The sequence below is a fragment of the Ptychodera flava genome, chromosome 18, assembly GCF_041260155.1.
Source record: "Ptychodera flava strain L36383 chromosome 18, AS_Pfla_20210202, whole genome shotgun sequence".
Lineage (NCBI taxonomy): Eukaryota > Metazoa > Hemichordata > Enteropneusta > Ptychoderidae > Ptychodera > Ptychodera flava.
Window position 1 is genome coordinate 16,773,341 of NC_091945.1, and position 23,526 is coordinate 16,796,866.

At 36.8% G+C, this 23,526-nt stretch overlaps 1 protein-coding gene across 2 annotated transcripts in view; it reads right to left on the reverse strand.

The window, feature by feature from the left end:
- Window positions 1-7,417: 7,417 nt before the first annotated feature.
- LOC139117014 (NAD(P)H-hydrate epimerase-like) overlaps window positions 7,418-23,526 on the reverse strand; it is a 116,129-nt gene continuing 100,020 nt past the window's right edge. For both annotated transcript variants that reach the window (XM_070679814.1, XM_070679812.1), the window contains exons 2-4: window positions 13,723-13,942; window positions 12,771-13,029; window positions 7,418-10,156 (exon numbers count right to left, since the gene is read on the reverse strand). In XM_070679814.1, coding sequence (XP_070535915.1) covers window positions 9,954-10,156; window positions 12,771-13,029; window positions 13,723-13,942 — 682 coding nt within the window. In that variant the 3' untranslated portion in view covers window positions 7,418-9,953. The remainder of the gene's footprint in view (window positions 10,157-12,770; window positions 13,030-13,722; window positions 13,943-23,526) is intronic.

Genomic DNA, 23,526 nt, shown 5'->3' on the forward strand with positions numbered 1-23,526 from the left:
AGAAAGTAATAATATCTCTGACTTTAATGCATCTTGCAATCTTCAGACAGATGTATAACTAACTGTTTCTTGCGTACGGTTGTCTTTTATAGATAGCGGAAACTCTTTCTGACAGTAAGTTAATAAATTTATCGATACCAGCAGATCTTTTGCATTTATGCTGTTTCTTTCATTATCTTTACTTTTAAAGTTTATTTTTAAAATACTTCGGACAAAATCGTCGCTTGCGCATCTGTAAACAGCTCAAGGTATAAACGGTCTTATCTTACAGTGTATACTAATGTTAAGTTTTTATTCGGAACTTCAATTTTTAATGAGCAATTGTTGGCACCAATTATCTGTATTATCAGTTTTGAATGGTTGAGAAAGCATGAGTAAACTTAAAGATGACGAATATGTTAACAAAAAAGCAATAATTATTTCTGCATTTTGGGTAGATTATTCTCTGTGAAGTAATCAGGCTGAGTCTTCAAACATTCCTCCGAGTAAATCATTCCTTCACAAGTCTTTCAGTAAATGACAGGTATTTGGCCCAGAAAAAGGAAAATTTCAAACTTAAAGCTTTAGTTAAACTGTTCTTGTTTTAGAAACAGGAGCATTGTAGAGAGCAAAACTTGGTTAAGAAACATTTAAATCTGAGTACAACATCTTGAATTTCAAGAAGGCGTCATTTTCTATTTTAACGCTCTTCATAAAGGTTATCTTTACGAAATCGACACATTCAAATCATTGATCTTTCTATTGTTTGTCGAATTTGAGAATTTTTAAACCGCTTGAAGACAAAAAGGTCTTTGGATGCATGGCTTCCAATTTTCTCAAAATCTGCCCCTGAGGCTGTTTTTCCCTTTCAGAGACTGCGACACAATTATCCACAAAGCATGGCAAACAAATAATTAATTTCGTTGGAAATTAACATTATAAATAGTTTTATAGTACTGTTATTGATTAATGTTTATGCACAACGATACAAACATCAGGACAATTGAATTACTGCAACACAAAAATGTAATGAACTTAATTCTCACACGCAGGAAAACTGGTTCATCTATCTAGAAATAATTTCTTTCTATCTTTATCTGCATATCTTAGTTTATTACTCTCACTGTCTATTAATACAGCCAGCGTTTAATGAGTAATAACTTAGTCCCAAGATTCCAAAAGCATCCGATACAGGTAATTTCTTCAGCGTTCGAGGTGCATCATTCACTTCAGACTGATTGGGTTTTTGTCTCTTGGCTCATCTTGTCACTCGTTTCTCGATTATCAACGTCTTGGCGCAAATTAGACCTAATAGGCGTGACTTATCACAAGTGACAACATCAAGATTGATTCACCATGGCAACCGCGCTCTAACAACCATTTGGGATATCCACCGTCCCTCCTAGCAGTTGTTTTGCTTTGTTCATAGTCGGAATAGCTGACTCTACAAGTATAAGATATTTCTGATGCGTTATTAGGTAGAACGCACACCACGAACAGATATTTGGACTCTCAAAACTTTCACAATACGTCTTTGGTCTACCACTTGAGGTGGCTCATTTTGAAGATCATAGAAGCGTACAAAGTTTTCATTGGTTTGCCTTTGTGAAAATCGAATCGATTGAGTTGACGCTATGGGGGCGGCCATATTGAATTTCAAAGTGTCGGGGCAATTAACTTCTCCTGTACCGAATCTTGGTAATCCCTGATATCTATCGTCGATTTCAAAAGCGAATGGTTCAAAGTTTCCTCACGGAACAAAAGTTGGAATCTCCGAGTCGCGTACTACCATAACTCCATCGTCCGCTCCGCACGGCTAGGTCGACGTAGCATGGTCTCCGAAGGAGGGTCCCTGGCCGAGGATACACCCTTTGCAAGCGAAGTTGCCATAACTCTCTCCAAACAGAGTATTTAGATGAACGCAAAATATCCTACAAAAAAACGTTGTGGAAGTCTATTATATACCAGCCGGGGATGAAATTCAATATCGCCTAAATAAAAGTGTCTGATAATATTGGATATTTTCCCGCCAGGTCCTTTCGTTGACTGGAAGGTGCGCAATTCGATAATTTTGAAAGCAAAGGGTATTGAAACAGTCTACTGTGGTTGTTTGATCGATCGATCAATTCATTGACTGACTTATTGACCATTGATTGATTGATCGAACATACTTGATAGAGTTTCATCATGTACAGTTTTCCTGACACTGCAGGCGAGTGGATGCCATGGAAGTCACCTAGTTTTCCATGCAGTGATCAGTTTTCCCTTTCTGGTGACGAAAGGCGGCGGCACATGTTTTTGCTGTGTGCAACAAAATGAAATATACAGCCTGCGATCGCCTTTGCAGGCCGGGTGTAGAATTTATATTTCAGAGAACTTCAAAAACATATTGAATTGGCAGGGGTACTTGATTTTTTATGTTCAACTTGGTAGGGGTTACGTTAAAGCTCCACTAGCTGTAACTCTTGAAATTTGTTGACCTCAAAATATTTCCCTATTCTCTTCTGGTTTTCTCTGAATTCTACCCTCTGAAGGAATATGGGCTTTTACTGCTTTAGGAAACCATTCCTTTGTGAAGCATCTGGCAAGTAAATTAAAATTTTAATAGTCATTTTGGTTTCAAGCCATTTTCAAAAATTGGTAATATTACAAAGGAAACAGAACATACAATGTCACAGTCGAAAACATTCACCCCTATGCATTACATTGGACTACTCTGTGCAGTTTACATGAAGATTACAGTTTATATATGCACAGTATGCTTTTTCACATGGGGCTGCGATACGATTTAATGTTTTGGCAAACATTTAATTGCAGTGTATCTTTATCTTGCTCAAAATTGCACATACAGTCCTAGCGGGTACTTAATAATAAGTGTATACACACCTGAATTACTAGTAGTACATTCTCACAAACTTATTTTACTTTAAAATCTGCGCCCCCCCCCTCGGGGTGTCTGGGAAGCACCCATGAGGTCTAAGGGAATCCAGGTACCATAGGGGACCGCAATGCTTTCAATAGATGAAGCTGACACACAGCTGAGGGGTACGCCGTGGCTGAAGGACAATCTTTTAAAAATTAAATCTTGTTCTAAAACGCTTTCATTCTCTACTAATCTACACACTTCCCTTCACTTACATGACTGAAAATTCGAAAACTTTTGGTCATCTCATGGAATATTTCATCAGTCATTAGTTGTTCCTCAAGATAAACTAAGATCCGCACATCGTTCTCGTTGTTCTCAATCAAGTTTCGTTGCTGGTGTTGCGCTATCTTATTCTTGTGAGATTTTGGCATTGAAATGCCATGGCCACATAGGCCCTATAGTCTTCGAGATAGGTTTTAGATTTTTGATGTTTTCCTCAGTATTCTCGACAGTACAGTATATTCTATGTATCATCAACTGTTTCTTGGTAAACAATCCGTCTACGGCAAGTCAACACAGCTTGTATACGTGTAAAGTGCATTGTTAAAAATTGAAGTTTAAGACTAACATTCAAGTATCAACAATAAAATGCTATGCCTAAACATTAAAGGGGCTGTGTTGACAGGCTGAAAGCTAGACATTCCAACACGGTTTTTAGGAGTTGACCAAGAAACCGTGTCGTGCGTGGTTGATAGGTAGAACAAAATTGCCGAAAAAAAATCATCAAATATCACAGGGACTGCCCCTTTAATGAACTATACATGATGCAATTACTCGATATGGGGATCGATTCGCCAAAAATCAGAAATCATAGGGAGAGTATTAGAGTCTGAGAGGAGTCAGAAAAGTATAATGAAAACAGAGAGTCGCAACGCCACTAGGTGGCGCCAGACTCCAGTGGATGTAAAACCATTTGCAAACGAAATTTTAGGGTGAGCGTTTGTTTCTTTCTGTCACCATAAGTTACTTTACACCATACAGACAATATTGCTTGTAGTGTACACAATTATATGATATTCAAAAGGTAAAATTTCTTGTTCGCCAAATTATGTTCAAGCACAATCTTTTTCCGGGTTATTTGAAAATTATTGCAAATTTGAAAACACAATCGTTGACCTGTCCAATTAGTTGGTTAGCCTTCAGAATTGAAGATACAGATACAGGTTATTTTCAGCCTACCGACATTCAATGCATTTTTTCATTGTCGATTAATTTCCGTACATGTCACTCTTTTCTGTGGGGTATGCGCCTCGGGGACAGATATTCTGACTTTGAATTTTTTTCGATCATGATACTTTTCTGATCTACCGATCTATCCCTTGGGGGGGGGGGGGTTCGTGTTATAACTCTTGATGATAGAAAAAAAGTTTTCACTTCTAAGCTTTTCGTAAACCGAAGGTTTCATTTTAATATTAACACAGAAATGGCGGCCATTTTGAATTTCAAATATCGTTCAATGTTACCTAATTTGTTTCTCCAGTACCAAAATTTGCACTGGGACCCCTCAGCTGATTTTCATTCTTGATTTACCAAGAGAATGGTTAAAAGCTTCATTGAGGAAAGTTTGAGCAAAGGGTCGAAGTCTTTCACTTTCCAGGCGCGTACCATCTTAAGGAGAAACTTCTCAATAAATCTTAACAACTTTGTTGTCTTTTAATTGACTGTATCTTGTGCCTCCAAATTAAGTTCAAATTCAAGTCATCATCAGGGTTAAAAAGTCTTCTCCGAGTGAACAAGCATGTGACAGGTTAAGAAGTTGGTTTGCAAGTTTTTCGTCATGTACTTTACCATTTACATTAATTTCTTCGGACGTTGATATACACATCACGTCGTTGGTAAAGCTTTAAGTTTTGTTTCCATAACTTGGATATAGCGTCTAAAATTTTGTCTTACTGAACAGAAATACTGAGCAAGTCAAAGTGTATTTATGAGAAAGGGTGATGGACTGGTGCTATTTGTCCATCAGTTCAGACAAAAACACGATTTTGGATTCAACGATCACAGTTTTGTCTGCAGGTATAAAGCGGTAATAAAACATCTTTTAAAAAATCTGGCATTTTAGGACACAGTTTTCATTACGTCTGTAGGCTATAGCGGTTATTGTACGGTGGAAAGAAAATGGGACTAAATTATCAACCCGGATGTGGGCGTTAATATTCTATTGGGAAAATTCAGAGTTGTTGCCATAAACCATGTTTTCAAGGCAAATACTTGAGACTTGAAGTCATTCATACCAGACCTCCGATTCTTTTTACCAATGAAATTAGTCAATTTTAAGATTATCTTTGCCGTTCCAAAACAAACAAACAAACTTTCATTAACTCGGCTGATAACGCATTCACGAACATGCAAAACGCTAGCGTTGCATTTTATTTCGGAAACAGCACGAGTTTTTATAAAAGACGTTCTTTGAAAGTTTTTATCAATAATAAATGTATTTCCTGCAATATTTTAGCGAGATTTAACACATCTTGCTGTCATAGAAACGGGTTCGTCAGCGTTATTATGGTTCATCCATTTGTTCACTGCCTTGAACAATGTTTTGTTCCCCACTTTTTTAATCCAGCGGTCGAGATCACCTCATGCAACTAATTTAAGTAGTGCCACACCTCGGGGATTCCTTTAGAGTGATTTCATTGTTTAAAGTATCTGTCAAGCAGGGCATCTGCTATCTATCTCGTTAATACACCATCCCTTTCACTGCTGTTCTGGAGGGCTAGACGGCGCATCTCCGGAAATTGGGCAATCCCAGTCAGACGTTTTCAGGATGTAGCGCCCCCTGAAGGCGAAATTCGACAAGCATACTCCGAAGGTTTCGAGCGTTGTTCAATTTGTGCGATTGTAGGTGAAAGTCTTCCGGGTATGAAGGTATAACGAGCCAAAACGTTTGCAGATGATAGTAGAGACTGCATACGTGTCTTTTTAGTTTTTGTTTTCTTTTCTTCTTTATATCCTTCAATGGTTTTTAGAATGTGGCGGGGCGTGGAGAAAATAGGTAAGGCTGCGTTCACAAAAAATGGTGCGGGGGGGGGGGAGCTGGAGGAATCGCGATTAATATTTTTTTTCCAGATTCCCCTCAATATCTACATGATCAAAATCTTCCAAGTCCCCCCCTCCAAATTATTAATTAGCCCCAGATTTATTAGGGATGTACGCACAGAAAGAATAAAGGTGTATTGCACAATTCTGCTGGCAGATGTTCGACACTGCCTTTTATCAATAGTTTGCAGAGCCTTATTCCCATTAAAAGCAAGTTCTTAAATTGATTCATTTTTTAAATGCATCAGTAGACTTTTTGGATTTATCAGTCCAAGCCGACTTGACTTACTCAAACTCTGGCCAGGTCAATGGCACCTGCTGCAGCTGAAGAGCACACAAAATAACGATCATGAGAGAGTATACACATCGGCAATTCCTGGCTACATTTTGCCAAATTGTGAAAAGAGCACAGTGCCCTACCGGCAAAAATCATATTTTCAAAAGTACAAACATATATCACTTGAAAGTTTGACAAAATTAACAATCAAATAAATCTCAATTTAATCTCTGAAATTTTGGGTGTAATCATGGCAAATTTGGTAAAAAATTAAAAATTAATAATTTCATTTGGTCACACATTTTTTTCATTTAAATTAGTCTCTACTGTTCAAAATTTTACTTTTGTGTTGTTGTACGATAAGAATGTGAAAATTTCATTCACTGCATGTTGAACTTGAATGGTTTTTTTATATTGAGTGATTTTCATGAAAAACAGACGTATTCATCGTACATTTGTAGAAAATCAAGGATGGTGACCCCATCTTTTTTCTTTAATATTTGCTAGCCAGCTTGAATAGGACACCATTTTCGCTGGCTGTTATTTTTGGCTGGCTGTTATTGACTCAACCAGTGAGGGCGCTTTGTTTTGGGACAACACTCTTGAGCTTAATGCGCCTCTCGAACAGATATTTGGATTCTCAAACTTTTACAGTTCTTTTCTGATCTACCACTTGTGGCAGTTCATTTTAAAGCTCTGTAAGAAAACTATTCAACGGCTTAGTTTTTTTGAAATTCGAAAATTCTTCTTTTCTCCATACAGTTAACAAAGGGATGGCAGCCATTTTGAATTTCAAATATCGGTGAAAATCTTGGGTTCTTTGTTTCCCTGGTCCTAAAATTTGCATGGGGACCCCCCCCCCCCCCCCCACAATTTTCATTCTTCATTTTGAAAGAGAAAGGTTGAAAAATTTCTTGAGGAAAGTTAGAGCAAAAGTTTAAGTCTTTCACTTTTTCGAGTCGCATACTACCTTAATGGGTAGGCCATATTGTGATGTTGGAATTCATTCATGCAACAAATGGTAATGAACATATACATAAATCTAATCTGGATGTTGTGTATTCTAAGATTATCTTCATGTGCCTAAGATCATGCACTAGATGACAACTTGAAGCCTGGAGTGGCAGAGGAATCAGGACGCGATGACCTTTACGCGTCTTTATCTGTAAACATGACATTGAACACTCATCACCATGATCAGTGAAAGAACTCCGCTAATTTTATTTACATCAACCCATACAGTTTTACTCCAGAACAGTTATCATATGCACTGTCAAGTTCGGTGAACAAGCCGACGATAAAAACAACATCATTCAAACTTTCATCATTTTGAAAATAAATCGGTTCTATGTTCTCTTGAAAGGTAAAACCAACTTCAGTAACTTTAATATGTTTAGTATCCACATCAAGTAAGCCTGTATTCTACCATGGAGCTTGTTAATTAGCACCATGATTCTATTTTTGCCGCTGTTGGTTTTTTTTTTTTACACACTGCAGGTACACTACCACAATCCCAAATAGTCAGATTCAAAAGTTAATTTAAGATCTGGTCACTCCTCAAGAGTAAATGTGTTCAAAAAAGTCATTATCGTAAAATCGATTACAATCCCAGTTCATGAAATATTAATTGACTCCGTGAGCAAACTTGGAAAGTCAGAAAATGTGTCAACTATTTGACAATTGAATGATGATGAAATCTCTTGAAAGGAATTTCAGTTTCAGTCAAAATATGTTTTGTATTTTTGTTCGCTGTCCCCTCCTCTTGTTGGGAGTTGTACACAACTTTTGAAGATAAAGTGATCATTGGCAAGAATGACTTAAACATCCATAACAAAAATGTTGTATTTTCTTCTTTGTGCTTGCGTGAGGTTACAATCACACATGGGAAAAACAAACTTTACTAGTGCCAAGCTCAGAAAAATTGTCTAACAATCTTCATCAATAGGTCAACAACCTTTCCTCAAAAAAAATCATTACAAGCTAAAGGAACAACTTTAATGAATCACCACTCATGTTGTCAACTTTGACCTGGGGTGAAAGGTCATTTGAATGAGCTTCTTGCAGAATTTGCATAAATGTAAACAAAGCAGATAATTTGTTCTTTATTGTTTATGAGTGAGACTGATGACCTTGTGAGATCACTGGGTCAGAGGTTACAAAAACTTTCTGGAGGTACTAGTAGTTCAAAGTGAGGTCAATGCAGAGTGGTAATTCAATGATCCAGTGTAGAATATCAAACGGTGTAGAATATCAAATATTTGTTTTTCAACAACATATTGGCAACTTGATAGCATAAAGAAAGAAGAATTCTAATTTTGATCTGTAAAATTCTTAAATTTTGGCAGTAACTGATGAAATGCAAGTGTTTTATGTCCATGGTGAAAAGCCTGGAGGCAGAGAAATGAAAAAAATGCAGTCCAACTGACATTGCCATAATCGTCCACAAACACTTTTCAAAAATATGTGTAAAAGTAAGAGGATATTTGTTCTATTATCAAAGTGTTGAGGCAAAATGAAATGAACATGATTTTCTGCATCTTTCATGTCTTGATAAAAGCTTATTTCTTACCTTTGTCAAAACAGCCACTACCACCTGATTGCTTGGTGAAAAAGAATTTAACCAAAATATCTGGTGTCTCTGATTTGAAAAAAATGTCAAAAGTGTGAAGCATTTATCTTGTTGTCATAATTTTGGATATTTACAATTTGACAGTCTCTGCCATGAAATGAGACTAGAACTTGCTTCAATATGTCAGAGCATTGACTTTGAGATCTTTGTATGTGAATTCAGTTTTAGCAAAACAAATATTTTGGCATAATTTCAACCTAGCAACTTTGGTTGAAACAGACCAATTATGTACTTCATGAAATACGTCAAAATGCAAATTTTGTAATTGGCTCTGATTTCAATTATTCATAGAGTTTTACAATATTCTGTAGCATCATTTGCACATTTTGAGAGACTAGATACATAAAAATATCTCATATTTGCAATTTTCCAAAATCAGAATAAGGTTCAGACACACGTTGTGGTTTTCTTGTGATTTCACATATTTTTTGACACTTTTTTTTTCTGAAAACATTTTTACACGAAACAGAGTCTACAAATACAGGTACTTGTACAGGCTGTTAACACACTCACACCAGCCCTTGATTGTGTATTTCAGACAAGTCCAAACCACGTCATCAGATCAGCTACTTCCACATTCAATGCCAGACTCCGCCGTAAATAAAAATCTGCACGACCTCTGCACTATAGCCTTTCACCTTTCCGGCAAAACCAGACAGACTTAGGAGATGGACATGCCTTGAGTACAAATGTCTATTCATTTTGACTATGATTACCCACAGACATGCTCTGAAAACTTTGAAACCCTTCTGAAAAACAAACTCTCAATAGCATTTCACGTCAGCCATAGAAAGACTAAACTGTCTGAAAACAAGAACTAAAGATGGATACAGACTTTTTTGCAAAATTTCAGCATTGTATGAGTCTAGAAAAGATAAACATACATTAGCAGAACCTCTTCTCTCTTTACAGATAAAAATGCCACTTTCAGTATTTTTTGTTCACATCACCATGGCAACAGGTCATTCAGTGATTACGCTGCGTACGAAAAAAAAAGATTCTATATGTCACACTGTACTTGACTACAATACTTTGCAGGAATGGACAAAATCAGGACTGATATGAAACACAAGGTGGAGATATCTCTACATTTTGGAACCTAGTCATTTCAATTCCATGCAGCACTCTGTGCCGGGATAGTCGGGAAGATTAAGTTCGTATTTCTTGGCAAGGTCAGGGGGTACAAAACGACCCCCTAGGTAGTGATGTTTTCCCTTGAACAGCTGGGCACACTTCTTGGGCGCAGTGAGCGATATGAGCATCTCGGGGGATATGCCTTCCGGATTACCTTTCTCAACGTCCCAACCTACAACACAGATAAAAAAAAAATACAAAATGGAGAAATATGTCACAGATTTATCAAAGCAAGGTAGACTAGAAGAGATATCTTGAGGCAGCAGGTTATTTCTGAGGGAAATTGTTTTACAGCTATCACAGAGATATCTATGCAATATAGCATCAGCCTTGCCTGACATCAAATACAAACACTATTTATCTTCTAGGGCTTTGAGATGTGCCTAAAACCACAATCCTATGATGTATTTTGTATCTCTTCCAATTACAACAATACTTAGTTCTGTGAAATGAGAATTGAAGATTTGATCCCTGAAACAACCAAAAAAATGTTCTGGTGTTGATATACAGCTGTTAATATAGTCATTACAATTTTATGGGCCAGTAACTTTGACTTTTGATGATTTTTTCATTTTTTTTTCGTTTTTAATGTCAAATGCAGTTTCTTGTTCCATTCTCAAAGGTATGTTGAGATACACAGTATTCAGTTTGTCAACTCAGCCCTGTACATGTGTAGACTGCATTGTTATCGTTGACAGGTGAGATCTGGTCCGGACTAGAATTAAAATGTAAAACAATAAATAACAGTGTCTTTTACCCATGTCATATAGATGCCATATTGATAAGCTAAATAGTTGGCATTTCAATATACTTTTGTGAGTAAAACAAGAACCTGCAAAGGATATACAAAATAAAAATAATGAAAAAAAATCAAAAGTTAAGAGTTACTGGCCCTTTAGTGCTCAGACATACAACATCAATAAACTTGTACATATGGCAATAAAATCAAATGAACACTTATCCATGTACATAAATAGACACTCACACACACACATATAAGGATAGCGGTAATGGAGTTTCCAAGTGCATCCTACTATCTTTCCTTAATTATCCAGCACATGTGAAAGGATGGAGACTTTAAACCTGTTCACCCCCAATTCCCTTTTCAACAGATCCACTCTCACCATTGGTAACTGTGGGTTCGGGTGAAACCACTGTGGTGAGAAAGGGTTGAGTAGGGTGTGCAAAGCATATATCATGTCTGCAGACAAAATCCTCAAATCAAACAGGCTGCTTGTAAATTGGGCAAGTCTTGGATGTCTTGTAAAGTTGTAAATGTACAACTGTGGCCATGATTTTGCCACTTGATATCCGATGGGTATCATTACCCTGAGTGCATTAATCAACTATTCATGAGTTTAATTTCACGATGAAATTTCCTGGGAGAGGCACAACGGTGACCCTGCTTTGCAAATGACAGAAACAGATGTGTGAGCCGTGCTGAAAGAATTTGTTCAATGACAATTAAGTGTCATGATTTTGCTTCCAGTTAAGTGGCAAAGCACATCCAAATGGGTGTGATAGAAAGGATTTCTTATCGAACTGGATGCTGCTGTTTCTGTCAGATTTCAGCTCTGAAAAATGATGACTGCGTCAGATTGATTTGTATTCTAAATGTTGAAATGATAAATTGCCAGGGAGAAGAATCCCGTACCTGCGGCAAACTTTGGATGAACTTAACCCTAGGATATATTCAACCATGAAATTCTAACGGTTATGAGGCCCAGTACACACATTCTTATCACATACACATACATGTATTACTCTTGACATCCGGCCATCTTTGAAATGTGATTACAGTAGGTGCTTCGAGGAACGGTTTTTCAAACACTCAAATTTTAACAATATTTTTCTGACCTGCTGTTTGTTGGACTCAATTTGGAACCTGCCGAGCAAATGAAGTATTACGCTTCTTGTTTTTTTGAAAATTGAAACTTTTATTTTTTTCCCAGTGGAGTTAATAGAGTGGCCATTTTGAATTTTAAATACAGTTCTTGGCAAGTTCTAAGTATTTTGTTTATCCAATCCAAAACACTGCATGGTGATGTCCCATTTAATTCTTCATAATGAAAGAGAATAGTTTAAAGCTTTCTGGAGAAAATTTTAGCCATCATTTGGGGTGCTTATTGACTTCATCAATTTCTATTTTTAGATGTGTCACTCAAAATATCAATCAAATTTGCATATATTTACCATGATAGAATAATGATAACTTGTGTTGAAGGTACCATAGTTGTAACTTGTGACAATATTTTTATCATTTTTGCCAGAAAACTCATACATATTCAAATTTTTCTCCCAAAAAATTTGTGTAAAGACAAAGTATTAGCTATGGCAAAACAATGTACTATAAAATACTGGTAGTCTTTTTAGCTAGCATCTTTATTTCAGCTAATTTAGATAAGTTTGCTAATTTAAACTTTTACCCATATTTGCTATGGCTAAGGACGTCTGTTAGATAAATTAACAGCCAGCTCATTGCAACGGAAACCCTCAAATGCTAAAAAAAGCATGCAGCCAATTCAAAGTGTTTTACAATACCGTGTACAATATGTTCTGTCCTTGATGACAAATGAATAAAAGTCTGGACTGGAGTTCATTTTCCAACAACCACCTTGGATACTGCATGCATACAGGCTGTGTTGACAGGGCCGAGACAAACATGATTTTTGGAAAACCCAAAAATGCACATTAAACACGACAAAATGAATAGAAAATACATTGATGAAATTACAGCTGATGGAGCCGTTGTCATACGCATACTCGTAGAAATTTGCATAAATTACCTGATGGTATATCAATACTGCATAGAGGTATATTGATTTCCTTCAATGTTTTGAGAACATCCGCGAACGGGGGGCGTACATCTCCCTTGAAGCTAAATCCAAATATGGCATCGACGACAAAGTTGTAGGATTCATCTAGGAGCTTACTATTAGGTAGATACGAAAGGAAAGGAACATCCAAGGCCGCACATTGATGAGCTAAGTTCTTATAGAGAGTCTTGTCGGGTCGTTTGGGATAAAATATTGATGGCTCATATCCCTGAAAACAAGATTAAGAACAGTTTTTCTCAGTGTAAAAGGACACAGAACTGACTCAAGACACTAGATTTCCGATACTTTTTCTGTACATCACCTGCAGTTTGTGCATCAACACTCTCATCATGCATGCTGAAATACCTGGTATTTCACTTGAAATCCTATCGAAGCCTGAATGTAATTGACAGCATGTCCAGTAAAATATTTATTTGTCAAACAATAACAAGGCAAGTTGCATATTTGTATGTTGCGTACGAGTAAATTACCTGGTATGTGAAATATGCGGTGGTTAACTGATCAACAAATTGCTGATATTTAAAACATGCAAAAAGTCTTGATGCATGTTTCATGTCACAAAGTAATGGCTAAATAGGAATGTTGCCTTTAGAAATTGTATTGAAAGATTTAAAGGACAAAGAACTGACTCATACACTAGCTTTCCGATACTTTTTCTGTACATCACCTGCATCAACATATTAAAAATTAAATACTTAAAATACCAGTATAAGGTATAAAAATAATCAATTTAATATTACTACCACAATTTACAGCCTTCATTTCATGTTTCCGCTTAAAAAGAGCTTTATTAACATGCCTAATATTGATGGAAATGCTTATATAGTGAAGAGAAAGTTTATGCAAATTTGGGTTGCCATAGTGAGGCATTATGGGATAGCATGACTCAGGCAATACTCACAAACATCTTAAGGTGCCTGGCTGCTACGAGTCCATCCCCACCATTGTTACCAGGTCCTACGCAGATGAGCACCGTGCCGCCAATTTTGGGCAATGTGTTGAGTGGGTAGGCCTTGGCGATGGCCACGGCACAGCTGTAGCCGGCCAACTCCATCAGTTGATCAACGCTGAACTGGTACTCATTGAACAATTCTAAGTCGATCTTCTGGGCCTCTTCTTGACTGCAAAATGAATAAAAATTTCACCCTGTGAGGACTTGTTGAAGTGCTGAAGCAAAAGTGCTGTAATTCACATGTTATGAACTGTTTTTATCGATAATTACAAGGAACAGCACAGAGTAATAATAATTATAACTAAAAAATTTAAAGGGAATTATACACAGTAGCTGTAAATTCTGATGATATTTCAATATTTTTGTTTATATCATGTCAACCGGTTTCTTGTTTTACTTTCCAAAGCATGTTTGTTGAATTGCACAGCTTGTCAACTCAGCCTATACTTTATAAATAGCACAGTTATTGTCGACGAGTGACTTATAGTCTCGACAAAAATTCAAATGTCGACAACAACAATGCGCTGCACACACATACATGCTTAGCTGCAGTACAGTAGCTCGAGGTTTTGCCTGGGTGTTTGGGTTTGGTTTTGTCGTCCGACCCAAATACCCAGGCAAAACCTAGAGCTACTGTACAGCTAACACACGCTGTGCTGACAAGCTAATTATATAGAAGCTGTTTCATCATGTTTTGGGGGAGTAGAACAAGAACTGGCAATTGACACAGAATACAAAATTGGTGGAAAAAAAAATCATAGTAAAATAGAGGTACCGCCCCTTCATAACCTGAAAAGAGATGCAACAAAAACAAAATCAGTGTTGAGAGTCAATCAGAGATTGTTAACATTTGAAGAGGGATAAACAAAGAGGAAATCATAGTTGCAGTCGGAATATTTCCCAATGCATCATTATCTTGAAGGATTTTGACAATAGTCGCACACTATAGCTGCTTGCTTCCCTGGATTTGCAATTAGAATGGAGTGTTTTATGACGGCATAAGTAGCTGTGTGGTGTGAGTTATGGTTACTGCCCAAACCCTGCCAGGGCTGTTTTGTTTTCAATACATTTTGCGATGAAATTAAGAGAGATTGATTGGCTCGGCTGGAAGTCTGTCACCGAGTTCAGAGCGTGGCAGAGTCTCGATGCCTGTTAGTATCAAGCTCTTCATTTTTGTATCATCCATTTAAAAGATAACTACACTTTCCATTACAAGGTAAACTCTTCAGTAGTCATTTGTATCAATTACGCAAATTGCACCTATAGTTTCAGTGAAATTCCCTAAGTTCTCTTGGAGTTATATTTTGATACAAAAAGACAATGTGATAATCTACAATTGAGCAGAGAAGTAAATTTTGATACAATCTGGTCAGGTCAAAGCCATTTTTACAAAAATCTCCTTCAACTGCACACTGAAACCTTTCCCCTTCAACTTGCTGGGAAAGCCACACACAATTGTCATTTACTTCATAAAACCTGGTATACCCGTAGGGAAGCCAAACTGACTAGGAAGATAAATAAAGCATGTCAATCCACAAATTTCCCTCAATTCACAACGCCTGAAGTACCAGTATATGGCAGACATCTATCTAATGGTACAGTACAGATGAAATTACTCCCATGAAAGTTTGCAACTCTCTTTTTTTTGCTCCTGCCCAGTGGGTCTAAGAAATTAAAGAATGTTGCTGACATTTCTCACAGTAGTAAACTTTGCTTTTCCTCCAGCGGAGAACATCTCAAAGGATAATCAAAATGTGGTTTAATTTTTGAGTTAGTGACGGTCAAAACATCATCAAAGCGCCAGATGGACATTTCCAGGCATGTAACTGTGCTGTCAATGTCAACTACAACCCTAAGATCCATTTCCTTGAATATAGATATAGCAATATCTGACGGCACAGAACTGGAAGGGTGGTAGAAGGGTTTAAGTAATGGCACACTTGTCTATGCTTCTAGCAAAATCATGTGGAACATCACATTAGACTTTTAGTTCACTGTCGGTAGTGCAGCTATACTTTATTCTAATTGTACATCAGAGGGTAATCCTTAACGGTTAAAATATTTTCATAAATTTCATCAACAAGTTCGAAGGCTTACAAATACTGCACAATTACAAAAGACAACATGAAAAAAGAAGCAGTGAATGGAAAAAAATTTAAAAAAAACCCTAAAATTCATGTGTTGTAGAGTAATTTAGCATGTACAGCAATTCAAAATGTTTCCAATTTATTGATAAATAACTAAAATAGAAGTCTATTTTCCCACTCTTTGTGGTAATGTTTTTCACAGATAAGACACTTTTTACTTTATCTGCAGATACTGTCAGAGATGACTTTTAAAGACAACTTAATCGTCTATAAATAGTATTTGGCAATTATCAATAAATGGTTTCTTTAATGAGGAATGAGATGATTAAGGACGTCTGAACATTTGAGTGCAATTGTTGGCAGTTTCTAAATAGTGAAGTTTTGAAACAATGACCACATTTTTGTGCTTGCACAAACCCTTCAAAACAGAAAATGCTCAATGGTTTCTCCTGAATTACAGCATTTGCAGATTTACTGATATCACCGTACTCTGCTTGTAAGGGCTTTCTAGCTGACACACTTAACATATACCGCACATTCTTAACATTCATGAACTGTACACAGCTTTGCGGTGACGTTGTTCTGACATTTGATTCTTAACGACTGAAATTAATCAAAAAGCCCGTCCACTCTTGTCATTGCTGTACACGGTAACCCCCTTTCACTGCCATGGTTTGGCCCAAAAATCAATTATCATCGCTGGTGAATTTGCAGTGTTTAATTTCGACAGGGAAATGGGGGGGGGGGGAGAATACCTACTCTGTTAACATCTTAGCACCCCTAGTAATTTGTCAAGGGGGGACCAAGCCCCCATGCAGTCACACTTAAGAGATACAAGAAGACCACATGAACAGATGAAATCCCTCCTAAATTTTCTGGTAAAGGGGGAAAATCGCCCCTGTTGATGCCATCCTGGATGAAACACTGAATTTGGACCTGTTTACAGGGAATTGTGATGAACCGGTGAAATAGATGGCATTGCAAGTAAACATTACTGGAAAAAGCAGTGCAATTTTAAAATGTAGTTGCTAGTTTTATGTTATCATAACAGTTTTCTTGAAAAAACAGGCCAGTACACTTAACTTTACATGTACCTACCTTTATGCGTAAACCTCCTTAATTTCTTTATTCCCAGGGAATGCATGATTTCAGAATTATACTCTGAATGCTTATGTCAAAGTTATAAAATTTCTGTTTTCCAAGACTTTGGCATGATCAAACAACTGCCTAACATTCAGTAAGTATGCAAAAGATACAATCATCGATAAAATTTCCTTGCAAAAATGATTACAGTATAACCATAATTTCTCTCCTGTGGTTTAGATTTGGTTTTATATTGGCTTTTTACAGGATGATTTTGATAGAGCAATGCACAATATGCTATAAAGTATGGCAAATGCAACCACAAGTAATATTTTACCCCTCCCCCCTCCCTTCCTTGTGTGGAGGTCTAACTTTACCATAGACAAGAATGGGATTGGGTGAAACCATCATCAGGAAAGGGTTAAAGTGAAAGAATGTACAGTATTCTTTATGCTTGCTCATCAATTTACAGGACTTGGTTTTCACTGGTCAACTTCAATCCTTACATTCACGGTAGTCTGAACTAATATTCAAACAGGAATTTTCAATGTACCGTAAATTTTATGTATCTGTACCAGTTGCCTACAGGGTATTTCTGCAACCTGTGAACTGTTAACACGACTCAAATTGATTCAATTTACATGCATCTTTAGATAGATGCATGCAGGGTGAGGAAAATACAGTTTTACTGGGCAGGATTGATTGAGTACCAACTAGGCAGAATTTGCAAGATGTGGCTGACGAATTGCTAATTTATTCAAAGCTGATGGCAGACAAGACTGGGAATGGAGTTGATGGAAGGTGTATGATTCAGAGCCGGGACGGCTGAATCGCTGATTGGGTCGGCAAATACTGATGAATCGGATTGAAGCTATAGAGAAATCACTGCAGTGATGAATTGCCTTTCAGGGTTGATGGAGTGCTGTTGGGTAATTTTGACTGAACCGAAAGGCCTGCATGTTATACACAACTGTCTGTGCAGAATATCTAAAGGGCACAGTTAGTGGAGTACGCTGATAATGACAGTGACACGTTAAGATGGTATAACAGCCCTGTGATCTGTAGAGGATTGTCTGGGCAATTAAGACTTAAGATGGTATACAAAATGGCACAGTCTATTGAGCATTGTCCTGGCAGGACCGTTGCTTAATAGGGAACAATCAGAAGGCTACAGTGTTAAGGAATAGCACGGTGGACAACATGGGAATCACCTGGACATTCCCACTGTTCCTCAAGTATGATGTCTCGGTACACTGGTAAAATGACCAGACAGTCTGAGCTTTGTAACTATTGCCAGCTTTAATGCACTTGACGATAAGCCTGCAAGTGTCTGGGCAAAGCGTGAAGAAACATCTGGACAACTGAGCGAGCCTTTTTCAAAGAGACTGCACGGGAATAAAAGTACGTCAGCAAAGAGCTGATATAGCGCAGTTACAGGGCTGGGTTAATCAGCCATTGACTGACAAGGTTTAGCCTGTACCATCTGAGCAGGATTGATGAACTGAGAGCAGTGACATCTACAGGGCGAGCATCAACTGGGCAGTGTTAACTGACAGCAGGGATGAATCTGCAGCTACAACTGTGTCACAGTAATCCACAGAAGGGCTGATTGACAACCATGTAATTGAGCACCAATTGGGCTTGGTTTTGTACAATGTACACTGCCACGAAGGGGTGTGATTAACTGTTAAAGAAAGACTATTTCCTATTCACTTCATTATAGTAGCTCCGTCTGGCAGGAACTTTTAACTCCCTTTTCTTTCATTTTAAGGACAAGCTTTGCTTTCTCCCACCTGCCCGCAATGCTCTTTCACTAAATATTATTGTCACAATTTCTCTCTGAAAAATGTTATGATGTTAGTTTAGAGCAACTGTTTAAAAGGATTCACAGGGTCACTATAACTGCTGTGTTGGTAGAGGAAACAAATTAAGGAAGTGCGTCAGTGATTCCATTTGAAAGATACAGCTTGCAAGCTGTTCTGTGTACAATCCTTTGCTTATTCTGACGGGCTGAGCTGGTATTTCGCGTAGGTATATGAAATTAGCTTGTTAATCAAAATAATGTGTTATTTTTTATTTATTTACTTATTTATTTTTTCAGGGGAGCAACATGCAGGCTTTTGCCAAATTACAACCCTCCAAAGAAAGGACAAACAAATCATATAGTATTTACAAAAAAAGACAAAACAACAGGCAAACAGAAAAAATACAAAACATAAGTACCCCCATACAAAACTGAAAACAACATAAACTAAAACAATATACAATTAAAATGCATGTAAGTTTCTGATAAAAAATCACAAAAACCTGCAGTGAGTAATAACAGTCATGAATATATCAAAATCATGTTCAAATAAAAGTCATGGAGAAATTTCATTGTGCCATGTAAACAGTGGAGGAATGGACCTTAACTTTAGACAGATTTAATGAAGCATATATAGCAGAGTGATACAGACACAAATTTACTGGAGTGATTGTAGAGACAATATACAAATCATGCAAGTTCACTGGTAGAACACAAAAGTGGACCGACCTTCAAATGTAAAACAAGCAACCTAGGGTCCGATTTAGCTAAGCTAACTGGTATGTCTTGATTACCACATGAGGAACATGAAGGCGATCAGTCTACTTTGAAACACTTGGCATTGACATTGACTTATTACCAAATCACATGACACAGTCATTCAGCTGATTTCAGCAAAGTATTACAAATGCCAAATTTCAAGTTATACCTGATATGTTTCATTTTTTGCAATATGGCCAAAATATGCGCCAAAACTGCTCGAATAGTCTGCAGACCCCATACAATCAACTTAATTGTCACCGCATTTTTCTGAGTACATCATGTCCTAATTTTTTTTATCTCAACAGCCTAAACACTGCCTGTGAAAGACTCAGATTTAAAAATGTAGATGTACTAGTACGTTGCATGCGTACAACTTGTAGCTTGAAAATCAAACTGATATTGTTGGTAATTTCTACAAGAATTCAGTCACAGTGCATACAGTACCGGTACTGTGCTTTGTAGATGAAACACACTGATGTTCAGTCAGTTACATGATGAAATCATGTAGGGCTCGAAGACTTGTCTGGTAATCCAATCATAAAATATGTAACTAGCAGCATGGCCTTCACAGAGCGACCCTGTCAGGCAGGCGGTCATAAAGAACATGTGACCTCAATTTGTAAAGTGGGCCGTTATGAGTAGAACGTATTTATACTGTCATGCTTACAGAAATTGCATTCATCTGGTTCATCAAATGTGTATTTGGTGAAGTGTTACATTTTAAGTTTAATTGCCGGCAGTAATTACTGGGCCTTGTTGGACAAAGGAACTACAAGTACAGTGTGTGGTTTTGTTTAAATTGTAATTTGTCCATGAACAAATGGAAATAACTGTAAAGCAAGCAGATAGAAAGAGTGTAAACAGATGATCTTTTGACAGTATGCACATGGTTAAGTTAATTCAAAACAAACAAAAGAAATTCGTTGGTTGCCTGGCCTTCTACATACAGATTTGGTGCCACACCGTACATTGTAAAGTTATTACTATAAACAATATTCTCGGAACAAGTGCATTGTAATATATAACATTTTTTACTCGGGATAGTGGCATAATTTTTATGGCATGTTTTATGATGTACATATGACTATGAGATATTTAGATGGTGAAACTCAACAAATTTGTTCTTCAAATTTATTACTCATTAGTATATGCGGTCTCCATAGCGCATTTTTTTCTGATAGATATGAGACAAGGTGTTGCAAATATGAAAGATGTTTCATAAAATGGCAATGTTTAGGTTTATTACCGATATGTCGATCGCAATCTACGCACAAGTGGAGTCAAACTTTTGAAATTTCATGTTTAGCTACAATGCATGCAAAATGAATAGAGTTCTTGAAATCACAGGAATTCATTTTTAACATAACAAAGCTTGGAACATCAGCCACGTTCACTGATGATCACAATATTGAAATCCAAATATCATATTGTAGATATTTGTAGACTTAACTCATGCTTTTACTATACTGTAGTATAGTCCTGTACACCTTAACGCTCACTGGACACAACAGATTTCATGTAAGATCTACATTGTTATTACCCCTTGTTTTTCAGCGTGTCTTACAAACATTTATGAAATGACACAAACATAATCATGCTTCAAATATCATGTTCACTTCAACGTCAAGTTTTAACCACTTGCAATATACACATATATATGAGAAATTAATGGCTTTGAAAAACACAAACTGTCGTGTAAAAGACTGTTGTATTTCCAAATTCTTCTCGCACGATATGAATGATTAGCATTATGTTCCTGGAAATCAAATTGTTAATGTATTTATCAATCGTTAATGCTATACTGCTGTATTGAGTCATGTATTTCACAGCTCGACAATCTGAGGTGCTTTGAAAATGCAATATTTTGGACATGTGTAGATGTCATATTTGCAAAACAAGTGCACAGATGTGTGCATCAGTAGCTAGGCAAATATTTTCAAAAATGCACTGCATGAGTTCATATATGAATACAATCACATCGTTAGATTAAACTTATCACTAACGGACAGGATTGCATCCCACTTTGTAAAATGACAGACTTTTAATCACAGCCTGACTGAATTTTGTCCAATGAATACAGCGTTATTAACGATGACAAATTAGTCAATTGCTTTATACATATTTGAGTTGTATCTGTAGAACTTTCTAAAATACTGTCAAAGATAAAATTTGTTGAGCAGATATACTTCGTTCAGCACGTTCAGATGGTACGTCTTTGTTGTAGTCATTATTTTTATTCAAAACAGTCATGAATTATCATTATGATGTCAATACAAGAATTATTTCCAACTGTTCTCTGGATTAATGTTCACCTTAAAATTGCTGTTGCACGACAGAACATACAAAATTAGAATTTACTGTATACATTTGCACTCAGGGATGTGAATGTCAATATTTTAGGCCCCAAAAAATTGATTTGTTTCTAGTCACCGCCCGCATCACTTCAAAGCATCAACTCTTTTTTTGAATGTTTTTCATTTGCCCCTATGGAAAAAAGGGGAAAATGTATCAAATTCCACCAAAAATTTACAAATTTTTTTTTTAAAAATCGCGTTGCAGCATCATTTTTGCTACATGTAAATGACCAGAAACAAACCTATGATGGCCTTATGTCTACAACATACAGGTGCATAACAAACATGGATTGGAACAGTACAGGTATACTTTCTATACAATAATGCCAACACAATGGTTTAGAACGCTGTATTCTGCCATACATCTCAAGCGCTTGCAGTACATATGCACTGCATGTACGCAATGCATATCAATAAGCTGCAAATTCAACCTACTGCCGGTATACGCCATGAATTTTAATTGACACCGTATATGCACAAGAGCTTGTCTGAACGGCAGACACTGAACAACAACGATATATACCCATCGTAAACTTGAAGTTATTGCTGTGCAGTTCAACACTGTCTTGCATGTCCTGCACTCAAAGATGCTGTGCAAGTCAACATTGAAACGATTTTCCAAAATACATCTTAATTTAATCATAAAGGCTGCAAGCATAAATTTTACTATCTGTCATATATTGTACTCCTCAAATTATTGATAAAAAGGTACCCTGGGGTCTGATTTTCTGTACAGCCATTTTTTTACTGTACTGCTATAAACATGACACACTTGGGGGATTATATTTTGAAAATTCAATATTTGGTGTTTACCATTCTTTTAGCAAATTCAAGATATTAAGGTTACAGTTTATCTTCATAGAGTTATGTGAAGCTTGAGAAACATTTGCATATCAAATACTTTGGGAAATTTGCTTCTCTGGTGAAAAAATCTTGGCATGGTGACCTTAAAATTTTATCCCGAATCATAAACAGAACTGTATAAAACGTCCTTGAGCACAGTATTAGCAAAACTGTGAAACTTTAAGTTTAGATGCCACCATAATTCCAGTATCAATTTTCATCAGTCACTGTTTGCAGTGTACCCATATATTATGCAGAATCTTGCTGGGGTTGTCACAGTCTTGGGTACATTGTACTTGTAAACCATCATAATCTATGGTTATGGGGATTAACCGGGGAGCTCTACGTTAGGTCTGGGAAACAACATTGTGTGCGTCTGACCAGCTTTGTACCGGTACATGGGTGTTCTGCTATGGAACAAACCGGTGTACGCGTGCAATATTTTGCTTTTTGAAATCAAATAGAGAGCATTTCAAGTTACGATTTATCATACTGTAATTAGGCATTTTAAAAATGTATGGTACCATACCACTAACAACGTGCATGTACCGGTATACACAACATCTATGGAACAGAGTATTATAATTTACCCACAAGTCTCCTTGAATTGTATAAATGAATATATGAATGATAATTACTTCCTCTGCTTGACAGAATTAGTATTTTAGCTTCAAAATCATCTCAGCTTGATGTAACTCAGAAGACTTTCAAATTCTCAAAAGACCCGAAAATAATGATAATCACAATATTATTGACTAAACAGGCGCAATTGCTTTTCCTAGTTTTGTTCAAACTATTCAGTATGGTCATCCACAAAACC